This window comes from Schistocerca nitens, chromosome 7 (assembly GCF_023898315.1).
Source record: "Schistocerca nitens isolate TAMUIC-IGC-003100 chromosome 7, iqSchNite1.1, whole genome shotgun sequence".
NCBI classification, from domain to species: domain Eukaryota; kingdom Metazoa; phylum Arthropoda; class Insecta; order Orthoptera; family Acrididae; genus Schistocerca; species Schistocerca nitens.
In genome coordinates this window covers 520,699,262-520,711,891 of record NC_064620.1, presented here as the reverse complement: position 1 = coordinate 520,711,891, position 12,630 = coordinate 520,699,262, and the positions used below count along the sequence as shown (strand labels likewise).

Genomic DNA, 12,630 nt, shown 5'->3' with positions numbered 1-12,630 from the left:
GCACTCCTTTCTGCACAAGAGTCAAGGAAGTGCAATTCACATGCAGATTGGATTACTGCCTAGTATTAACTGCGTGAAAGCTGCTAACTCTTGGGAATAGGCTAATATTGCTAACAACAAACGACATTAAAGAAAATATATACTGTGAGGGCAATGTCAGAATTCCAAGACTATTGAATAGGGGTCGACAAGGGGTTCTCGAACTTACACCACATATAGCTCGAACAGCCCGTTTTTGAGCCAAAAATACCCATTTTGAATCAGAAGAATTACCCCAAAAATAATACCATACGACATAAGCGTATGAAAATATGCGAAGTAGACTGCTTTTCGTGTTGAAGTGTCACTTATTTCAGATACTGTTCTAATCGTAAATAAAGCAGCATTTAGTTTCTGAACAAGAGCCTGAAAATGGGCTTTCCACAACAGCTTACTATCTATCCGAACGCCTAGGAACTTGAACTGTTGCGTCTCGCTTGTAATATGCCCATTCTGTCTGATCAAAATATCGGTTCTTGTTGAATTGTGAGTTAGTAACTGTAAAAACTGAGTCTTACTGTGATTTAGCATCAAATTATTTTCCACAAGCCAGGAACTTATTTCATGAACTACATTATTTGATACTGTTTCAATATTACACACAAGATCCTTCACTACCAAGCTGGTGTCATCAGCAAACAGAAATATTTTTGAATCACCTGTAATACTAGAAGGCATATCATTTATATAAATAAGAAACAGCAGTGGCCCCAGCACCGACCCTTGGGGAACGCCCCACTTAACAGTGCCCCATTGGGACTGAACATCACTACCACTCTCAATATTGCGGAGAATTACCTTCTGCTTTCTGTTCTTAAAGTAAGACGCGAACCAATTGTAAGCTACTCCCGTTGCTCCATAATGGTCCAACGTCTGCAGTAATATTTTGTTGTCAACACAGTCAAAAGCCTTCGTTAAATCAAAGAAAACACCTAGCGTTCGCAACCTTTTATTTAATCCGTCCAAAACATCACAGAGAAAAGAGAATATAGCATTTTCAGTTGTTAAACCATTTCTAAAACCAAACTGAGCCGGCCGTGGTGGCCAAGCGGTTAAAGGCGCTACAGTCTGGAACCGCGCGACCGCTACGGTCGCAGGTTCGAATCCTGCCTCGGGCATGGATGTGTGTGATGTCCTTAGGTTAGTTAGGTGTAAGTAGTTCTAAGTTCTAGGGGACTGATGACCTTAGAAGTTAAGTTCCATAGTGCTCAGAGCCATTTGAACCATTTTTGAACCAAACTGGACATTTGACAGCAAATTATGTGAATTTGAATGCTCCAGTAACCTTGTATATACAACCTTCTCGATAACTTTAGCAAACACCGATGGCATAGAAATAGGTCTAAAATTGTCAACATTATCAGTGTCTCCCTTTTTATAAAGTGGCTTCACTACCGAGTACTTTAATCGGTCAGGAAACCGACCACTCCTAAAGGAAAAGTTACAGATATGGCTAAGTACTGGGCTAACATACATAGAACAATACTTCTGTATTCTGCTAGATACCCTGTCATATCCATGAGAGTTCTTGGTCTTTAGTGATTTAATTATTAACTCAATCTCCCTCTTGTCAGTATCATGGAGGAGCATTTCAGGTAACAGTCTCGGAACACTTTTTTCTACGAGCGCTATGTGATTCCCTGTTGGGACTAGGTTTCTATTTAGTTCACCTGCTATATTCAGAAAGTGATTATTAAATACTGTACATATATGCGACTTATCAGTAACACTGACATTCCCACTACGCACTGATTTTATATCCTCGACCTGTCTCTTCAGACCAGCCACTTCCTTTACGACTGACCATATGGTTTTAATTTTATCCTGAAACTTAGCTATTCTATCTGCATACCACATACTTTTTGCCTTCCTAATAACATTTTTAAGTACCTTACAATACTGTTTGTAATGGGCTGCTGCATTTAGATTGTGACTGTTTCTAACGTTTTGATATAATTGCCACTTTGTTCTACAAGATATTCTTATCCCCCTAGTCAGCCACCCAGGCTGCCTGTTCGTGCTAGTACCCTGTTTTGAACGTTCTAACGGAAAGCAACTTTCAAAGAGCACGAGAAAAGTCTTGAGAAAAGCATTATATTTATCGTCTACTGTATCAGCGCTATAAACATCTTGCCACTCTTGTTCCTTGATAAGGTTTACAAAGGTCTCTACAGCAACTGGATTAGCTTTCCTAAACAGCTGATGACTATATTTAACACGTGTTGCAGCACAAAAATCTAGAGTTAAAATTTGTGCATCATGATCTGAAAGGCCATTCACCTTTTTGCTAACAGAATGCCCGTCTAGTAATGAGGAATGAACAAAAATGTTGTCTGTGGTTGTTCTACTGTTCCATTGCACTCTCGTTGGAAAGAATACGGTTTGCATAAGATTATATGAATTAAGGAGGTCTACCAGCATCCTCTTCCTTGCACAATCACTTATACAATTAATATTGAAGTCACCACATATAACTAACTTTTTGTATTTCCTATAAAGTGAACCAAGAACCTCCTCTAGCTTTAGCAAAAATGTTGTGAAATCGGAGTCTGGGGATCTATAAATAACAAACGTTAGAAGTTTAGCTCCATTAAATTTAACCACACCTGCACAACATTCACAAACCTTTTCAGTGCAGTACTTTGAAACATCAATGGACTCAAATGGGATGCCGTTTTTCACATACATGGCTACTCCCCCACACCGCAAAGAGCTCCTCGAAAAGCTGCCAGCCAACCTGTATCCTGGTAAAGGAAGCCTCTGAACTATCTCCTTATTTAAGAAGTGTTCAGATATACCAATAATTTCAGAGTCAACATCTATAAGCAGTTCACTAACTTTATCTTTAATACCTTGTATATTTTGACGATTAGGCCGATCGTGACGCTGAAACAGTTCCACGAAATGCACATTCGTGTTGCCAGTCTGAGTGGCTATCTTTTCAAGGTCACCATCTATGTCATGCGCCCCATCCCTATCAATACTATTACCAGCCCCACCCACAATCACTACCTGATCCTCTTTAGTAAAATCCCTACATAACTCCCCTATGTTAATAGTCACCTGAGCCAATCCCGCATTAGGCTTCACAATGCTGGTGACCTGGTACTCACTCCCTACCACTTCCTGCAACTGCTAGCCTACACCTCTGCCATGAGAACTACCTAACAGCAGAACCTTCTTCTTCCTCTTCGACTTTGCAACTGTTCTATCCACCGTAACTACTGAGGTCTGCTGCATACTTCCTACATCTACAGCTACTAGAGATTCCTCTCCACTAGACTCTGACAGTTGGTCATATCTATTGTAAACACCAATAGTAAAACTACCTGAAAATCTTCTTCTCCTAGCAGATCTCTTGCCAACAGCTAGCTCCCATTCCCCAACCCCCTTCACCCTCCTCATCCTATCTAGCTCCTCCTGTGCGTTTTTCAACTGCACCTGAAGGGCACAGATCTTACGCTCCTCCTCCTCTATCAACTTACTCTTGTTACATAACCTGCAGTTCCAGGAGAGGATCTCTCCAGAATGCCCCCTGGCTTCCCCACTGCATTCCCCCCAGTGAAAATACTTCGAACAAGTCTCACACCGCAATCCACTACTCACGAACTTACGGCAAAGCCAACACTTCTCACTCATGGTAAAATTTTACTTTTTCTAAGTTCCGCTACTACAATAAGATGTTAAAAACCTGACTACAATAATCACAAACTTACTCTACAAGGGAAGTAACTACTATTATTAACAGTATTAATAAACAACAAATGTGAATATAACAAAAGACTAATACAGAAAGATAATCAAACGTCTAATGACACAGTAACGAAGCTGAAAACAGTTCCCAAAAGGTTCCTCTGAAATTATTTCACCAGAAAACACAAGAAACACCGGTTGAAGACTACTAAAGTTCCTAAATAAACCACTATACACAAACAATTAATTAGTACTTAGCTTTCGATGCGCCGCTACAGCTGCAACTGGTCAGCGCGGAATGTAAACACAGGTAAGAGGTTACGTTGCTCGATACGAAACACTCACAAATATCAGGTCACAACACAAGAAAGGCAGAGGCGAATGAAGAAACCACTAATAAGTCACTTATATAGTAAATATTATCACAAAAATCCGTTAAAATATGTATCTGAAACCTAAAAATATATAAAAACTTAGAGAGCGATCTCACACGCAGTCACTCGCTTATGACGTCACACCAAAGATTGATTTGAAAAGGCCACCTGTGGCCACTCTGTGGACGTCAATCTACGTTCGTCGCTGATAAACAGCACTCTGCATAGATGCATTAAACAGGCACCTATTGCGCTGGCCTACACCCACGAACTTTCTCTGAACGATCGTTGAGGAGACACTGTTAATAGCCTCTTGATTCACCTGGTCGGTGTCCGCCCCCGGTAGCTGCGTGGTCAGCGCGACAGAATGTCAATCCCGGGTTCGATTCCCGGCTGGGATGGAGATTTTCTCCGCTCAGGGACTGGCTGTTGTCTTGTCCTAATCATCATCATTTCATCCCCATCGACGCGCAAGTAGCCGAAGGGGCGTCAAACCGAAAGGCTTGAACCCGGCGAACGTTCTACCAGATGGAGGCCATAGTCACACGACATTTACATTTTTACCTGGTCGGTCAATTGCTCAACAGTTGCACGTCTGTTCACCCGTACACATCTCCGCGGACGACGTTCACCCAAGTCATCTATGGCCCATTGTGCATCACTCTCGCCTCAGCACCAGTTTTCAGTAGCAACATTTAGCAAAGCCCAAGTCATCTATGGCCCATTGTACATCGCACTCGCCTCGGCATCAGTTTTGCATAGCAGCATTTAGCAAAGCACAGTGTACTTCAATCACGGCGGCTCGAGGACAGTTACAGACGTAGCCGTCTCGGAAATACGTCCACCCTTGGCCCGAAATACAACGGTCATGCACTTTCGGACGTCAGATAAATCGCTTCGTATCTGCATTACGACACCAACTACACTGCTTCCGAATCCCCTCGACACGCTCTATATACCCTGCACTGCTGGTGCTGCCACCTGTTATATGTGTGTGGTTATCGTACATTAACCGCGAACAGAGGCGGTGAACGCATTAATATGACTGGATGGTGTATAATACCTTACGCCAAACCACCTTCTGAAATTTTTACTATAGGAAACAGTCTTGATCACAATTTATTTATTACAGTGACCGGTTTCGACCACTACTGTGATCATCTTCAGACCTACATGTCGTACACAAAGCCTTAATTAGAGGGCTTCGTACATTAAAGAAAATGCATAAAGTTACAAAGCTATAAAACGATGAATTACCAATGAGTAACAATCTCCTTATGGTGGCAAATCACTACTGGAGAAACTTTTTTTTTTCATGCAGTTGACTAATACACAGCGTCACCGGTTCAGATCCGGTCCAACGGCCCAACTGTCTCAATGGACAAGTGAGAGGAGACTCAAAGCAACAGCTGAATAGCAGCCGAGCATAGCACGTTGAAGGTGTGGCGGTGGAGCTTTAAGTTCCGTGCCACCCTCCGACGGTGGAAGTAATACACTAACTCTATCGTCAAAGAACAAAGTGGCTGGACGAGAACAGGCCACTGCTAGTGACTGTACGAAAAGGGACAGAAAAACGTGGTCGTATTGGGCCTATCGTCAGTCATAGTCCGAATCCGAGTCCTCCAGGATGGTGAGAGGAACGGGGTGGGGCGGTGCCAGCGCCGTGGAACTGTGGTGCCGATGGTTTGTAGTCCTGCGACAGTATCACGGAGGGCGTCCACTTTACTGTACATTTGGCGAGCCTTACGGAGAATGGTCGTCTTGAGAAAGGCCGTATTTGTCACCTCATGCAGAGTGACAATCCTGGTGAGCGGAGGGGCGTGAAGACTCCACCTGAGAACTTTATTCTGTAGGCTCTGGAGCGTCAGCATCCGGGACTTACTAATCGTGGCCCACGTACAGGAACCATACGTTACTAAGGGTAGGAGAAACCAGTGCTCGTCTTACTATATACAGGGTGTTACAAAAAGGTACGGCCAAACTTTCAGGAAACATTCCTCACACACAAATAAAGAAAAGATATTATGTGGACATGTGTCCGGAAACGCTTAATTTCCATGTTAGAGCTCATTTTAGTTTCGTCAGTATGTACTCCAACGTGATCAAATTGTAAATTTTCACAATCAACATGTGTGGGCTGACGAGAATCGGCACGCAATTGTGCAATCACATCATCAACACAAATTTTCTGTGAACGTTTGGACAGGCATTGTTGGTGATGTCTTGATTTGGCCTCATGTTCTTCCACCTACGCTCAATGGAGCACGTTATCATGATTTCATACGGGATACTCTACCTGTGCTGCTAGAACATGTGCCTTTACAAGTACGACACAACATGTGGTTCATGCACATTTCAGTAGAGGTGTTCGTACGCTTCTCAACAACAGATTCGGTGACCGATGGCTTGGTAGAGGCGGACCAATTCCATGGCCTCCACGCTCTCCTGACCTCAACCCTCCTGACTTTAATTTATGGGGGCATTTGAAAGCTCTTGTCTACGCAACCCCGGTACCAAACGTAGAGACTCTTCGTGCTCGTATTGTGGACGGCTGTGATACAATACGCCATTCTCCAGGGTCTGCGCATCAGGGATTCCATGCGACGGAGGGTGGATGCATGTATCCTCGCTAACGGAGGACATTTTGAACATTTCCTGTGAGAAAGTGTTTGAAGTCACGCTGGTACGTTCTGTTGCTGTGTGTTTCCATCCCGTGATTAATGTGATTTGAAGAGAAGTAATAAAATGAGCTCTAACATGGAAAGTAAGCGTTTCCAGACACATGTCCACATTGCATATTTTCTTTCTTTGTGTGTGAGGAATGTTTCCTGAAAGTTTGGCCGTACCTTTTTGTAACACCCTGTATAATGGAGGCTCCGCCCACTTGTGACGGAATGATGTCATTGCTAACCAATGGGTTATAAGTCGAATAACAATATAAAATTTCTTAGTTAAAAGAACATTGTCAAGAAAGGAAAATAAACACACACTAAACTTAGCTTGTTCAACAGTTATTGTCAATTAAGAAGCGTTAAAAATATTTAAACATATAGAACTTTATTTTGACAGTACATGGGTTGCCCTCTCAAGGCTTGTTAGTGAACCATTTGGAACCATTGGTTGCCATGGTTAAGTTGGATGCCGTTCAAAGGTGTGGCAGCAGGCTTCTTTGCACTGAAGTAGTTGTAAAGTCGATAGGCAATTAGCCGAGCGGTCTCGGGCGCTGCAGTCATGGACTGTGCGGCTGGTCCCGGCGGAGGTTCGAGTCCTCCCTCGGGCATGGGTGTGTGTGTTTGTACTTAGGATAATTTAGGTTAAGTAGTGTGTAAGCTTAGGGACTGATGACCTTAGCAGTTAAGTCGCATAAGATTTCACACACATTTGAACGTTCGATAGGCAAACTATTGGTTGCCATGGTGAGGATAAACGCCAGTCCAAAGATGTGACAGTAGGCTTCTTTCTATCGAAGTTGTTGCAAAATTCCGTCAGAAGCGGGCGGAGCCTCCATTATATATAGTAAGACGTGCACTGGTTTCTCCAGTAGTGATTTACCACCAGAAGAAGGTTCTTAGCCATTGGTAATTCATCGTTTTATACCTTTGTAGCTTTATGTATTTTCTTTAATGTATGTAGCCCTCTAATTGAAGCTTTGTATACGACTTGTAGGTCTGAAGATGACCACAGTAGCGCTCGAAACCGGTCACCGTAATAAATAAATTGTGATCAAGACTGTTTCTGACACAAAATATTTGTAACACATTGATCTCTGTTCACTCCCACAATGTATTCAAAAGTAACCTTCTGAAATGTACATAGGTATGAGAAAGACAAAACATCACAGCCATATAGCTTTAAGTCACTGCTAATACGTTACATATTTTTCAAGGGGGACGACTTCCAGAGAAGTATATTATATCCTAATTAAGTCATTCTGATCATTCACTAAATAAGTCACACAGGAAAGTTGGTCAGGTTAACAAAGTAGCACATGGTATAGCTGGAGCTATACTTCGCCGTGTTTTGTCATACAACGTGGACTGTTTGGATGTAAAAGATTGTAAAAATAATGAGGCACAAATGTACTTACGACATTATAACCTGATGGTGCTGAATATTCTTCACTAACGTCCTGTAGAGTTGTGTGCTAGGGTCGGCGTCACACTGTGTCTGCAAGGCTGCATTCTCGTCATACGGTTCACCTTTGTCTGCCACCGGTTTCTTGCTCTTGTACACGATTTCCCATGCAGCAGATATCTTGTCTCCTTCTGCGGACTTCTTCACGAGTCCATCTTCTTTATGCAGGCGCATGTTTGCGATCTTGTTATTCAGTATAGCTATGTCGGCTGTTGCATTGATCATTAAGCAGGCGAAGAAAAGGTCAACTACGACGTTGACCTGTACCACTGTAGCGAGGATGAAGAGCTGGAACACGTACGTTATTTCGTAGTTTGGATGCGTCTGCGTCTCTATAGGCATCCAAATAATGAGCGGAGTTTTCCGTATGACTATTGTGGTGTTTTCCGGCGTTGTTATCAGCGTCGTGGCCAGGGCAGGTTCTACAAACCACATCGGTATGCCCACCAGAGGGAAAATCTGCAACATAGAGTTGAAGCTGTGCTTAAGCGGTACAAGCATATGCGGTAAATGCTCTTGTAGTTACAAATAATTTATGGGAGGAGGTGTCAAAAGCTGTGCTTAGTCTTTCATAGACAAAATCGTTGTTGCGAACGATAAGCTATTACAGTTTTTGTGTTCTTGTAGAGCCGTTGCAGTTGACTAAGTGAACCCCTTTATGGCGTGTGACTCATTAAGTATTCGATCAGCTTTCAACACTCCATAAATGTGCAGGAACACACGGTTCCTCTTAAGAACATAATGCAGAATGTGACTGTGTTGAAACAGTATGGAACTTTGGCGAACTCTCGCTGGAGTCACCCTCGCCAAGCCAACACGACGATACTGACGAGGTAACGTTACGAACTTGACCACATAATTTGACAAAAACGCACACTTACAGTCTATTCCGGGACAAAATTTGGGCCATAATTCCGACACTATGCAGTTCCGACCATATGAATGTGCCGCTTTTAAACAGTCGCCCAACCTTTTGTCTGTGAACCGCTACGCTCCGCTGCAGCAGCCTAATGCAGTCGCCACGCGGACCGTACATTCGAACGTTATTCCGACGGAACAGCGTGGAAGAAAGCAGTGGGGAGTCATTACGAACGTTAGGCCAATATCGAGCATGACAAATTCTCTGTACGTGCGTCTGAACGTAGACCAGTGAGAAAGAAGAAAGCCACTTAGGTCATATGCACGCCATCTTCTCTCAGCACAGAGTTTGGAGACGCTTTATTGGTTTTCAGTTGAAGTTTATACTTGAAGTTCTATGAATATATACAGCGTTGCGATGAACTAGCAAAGTGACACCTCTAAAATCCATTGTTTATCGGTTCGATTTGCTAAGATGCGTGTTACGAAAGTACACCATTTCATGGCAATGGCACATTGAAGAGCTACCAAAATCGCCTCACGTTATTTAGTTATCTTTTCTTTTTGTTTTATTCACCTTCACGTTTTGTGACAGGTTCTGCGACTTTCTTGTTGAGTTGATACAAGTATGTTCTATAACATTACTGCACACACTCTCACGGGAGTGTGTGTGTGTGTGTGTGTGTGTGTGTGTGTGTGTGTGTGTGTGTGCGCGCGCGCGCGTGCTCGATTCGCTTCATCTACTAGAGAGCTTGCAGTAAAATATTTTCCACATTCTTGGTTAGTCTTGTGTTTCACAGGTTCTAGAGATGCTGCCAACGGCGATCAAATAAGAATGACATTAGAGTTTAACTAAAAACTGAGAAAGATTAACTAAATCTTGTCGTACGTGAAGATTACTGTAAATTCTTTTCGCACTATTTGTAATGGAATTTTTGTAAGCTGATGTCCTTACTACCTGTATATGGTATTTTCAGTTTTGCATCATGTTCATGGATTCTGAAATTTTTATTTATGTATACTGCAGATGGAGCAACATGAGTAGAAGGGGGCAGCAGTAATATCTGTCCAACCTGTTCGACAAAGCAGATTTTACGCAAAAAGGAACTGATTCATATGAATGCATTATGTCTTAGACACACGACCATACGTGTTCAATATTACGAACATTTGAACACTATTTCTGCATTCATTTAGATGACAAAAGTCATGGGATAGTGAAAATGGGTCTAGGCACTATGGGACTTAACATCTGAGGTCATCAGTCCGCTAGACTAACCTAAGGACATTACACACATCCATGCCCGAGGCAGGATTCGAACCCGTGACCGTAGCAGCAACGCGGTTGTGGACTGAAGCGCCAGCGGCCGGCTGGGATAGTGAAACGCACATATACAGATGGCCGTATTATCGCGTACACAAGGTGTTGGCATTGGCGGAATTGCCATTTATACTGAGGTGATTCACGTGAAAAGATGTCCGACGCGAGTTAACAGAATCTGAACGCAGAACGGTAGTTGGAGCTAGACGCATGGGACTACTTAAAACCTACTGAAACATCAATGAACCGAGTGATGTTCCCTTGTGAGACCTCTTCCCAAATGTCGGGAAGCACAAGGATCGCTTATTTACCGTCGATATCAAAGCACCTTGCCACAAATCTAAACTGAAAATGGGGCCGTACGACACGAGTAAAAAAATAAAAAATAAAAAAATGGCTGTAAGAGACGAGTAACAAGAAAACATACTGGCAGTGAATGCCCCCAGTGCTGTAATCCTCCTTCCCCCATACCCCCCTCCAACATTCAACGTCGTGTTATATGGGCAAGCTCTAGACGGCATCCAATGTCAGTTAAAAAGGACGTGTTTTCATTATGGCGAGTCTTCCTTTCGTGTGTTATAAACCTCCCACCTGTTTTGTATGAATCACCATTAAAAAATCATTTAAACCATGTATCTTTTAGCGAGCATGGTGTGGTATCAGTAACAAATCTGGAATAAGAGACTAATCAAATGGAACCACCAATTTGTTAGTAATATCGCTACTATCTTCGAATGAGGTACTACAAAACTTATCAAAACAACTGACGTTTTAAGAGATAGAAACCTTCACAGTCAGCTACTATGTGCTCTGTTTCTACTAACATAAGTTTGTTGCAAACCATGAGATGTATAACTAATGCTATGTGATACTAGATTCACAGTATGTATACCAAATGCAAATAATGTAAAGGCACAAAACATGCAAACGTCACGGACGATTAAAAAGCATCAACGGCGCCCAACAGGTGGGGGCATCTGTTGCTGTCAATGTTCCCGATGTACAGAGGCGAACAAAGTTCCAGATACAAAATTTCTGAAGTTGTTCACGTATAGTTATCCTCAGCATTCTGGTATAAGGGACCTGCGGTAACTGCTGGCTCGTTCGAGTCACGGCCTGCAGGAAGTATCGCTACGCCGAAATCTGATTGGCTAGAGAGAGCTATATAGGAGCTAGAACCAGGTCGGAAGTTCAGCTCACGCCAGATGCCGACCTCGTGTACGGTAACCGTCGAAGGTTACGTTTTCGTCGCGGAATTGGATTGTTACTAGTGTGTGAGTATGTTACCACGAACCTTTGTGGAAAATAGGAAGTGAAATTTTGTTTGCCTCAATCAGGAGACTTTTTTCGTTGTTGTCACCTTTCGTTTGTATGTTCAGTCACAAACCTTGTGAACTTACATCAATAAAAATTATGTTGCGAAAAATTGCGAATTGTCAAATAAAACAATTTTATTTACTAAAGCCATTTATCTGCTAAAAATACTTATCTGCACAACAGTGGAAATGAAAATTAAGATGTTGAACTCCTTCATGGTATATGCTGCGAACAACAGCACTGTCTCTCTTTACTCTTCACCATCAAGCTTGCATTCGGTAGTGCTTGGCTCTACACACAGGTCATAAAGTAGTGGGACAGCAACATGCCTATACGAATATGGCAGTAGTGTCACGTACCCAAGATATAAATGGGCAGTGTATTGGCAGAGCTGTTATTTGCACTCGGGAGATTAATGTGAAAAGGTGCCCGACGTGATTATGGCCGCGTGACGGAAATTAACAGACTCTGAACGCGGAATGGTACTAGAAGCTAGACACATGGGATATTCCATTCCGGAAATCGTTAAGGAATTCAATACCCCGAAATCCACAGTGTCAATAGTGTGCTGGGGGCATAAAATGCCAGGCATGATCTCTCACTACGGACAGTGTATCGGCCGACGGCCTTCACTTACCGACCGAGAGCAGCGGCATTTGCGACGAGTTGTCAGTGCTAACAGACAAGCAACGCTGATTGAAATAACCCCAAAAATCAATGTGGGACGTACGACGAACTTAGCTGTTAGGACAGCACGGCGAAATGTGGCTTTAATGTGCTGTGGCAGGAGGCAACCTATGCGAGTGCCTTTCGTAACAGCTCGATATCGCATGTAGCGCTTCTCCTGGGTTCGCGACCGTATCGGTTGTACTCTAGATGAATGGAAAACCATAG

General features: G+C 42.9%; 1 protein-coding gene across 1 annotated transcript in view; it reads right to left on the bottom strand.

Annotated features, from left to right (window-relative positions):
• The window catches only part of LOC126195367 (odorant receptor 4-like), a 106,100-nt gene that overhangs the window by 64,797 nt on the left and 28,673 nt on the right, over window positions 1-12,630 (bottom strand). The window contains exon 4 of the mRNA XM_049933943.1: window positions 8,194-8,699. Within this exon, the coding sequence (XP_049789900.1) occupies window positions 8,194-8,699 (506 nt within the window). The remainder of the gene's footprint in view (window positions 1-8,193; window positions 8,700-12,630) is intronic.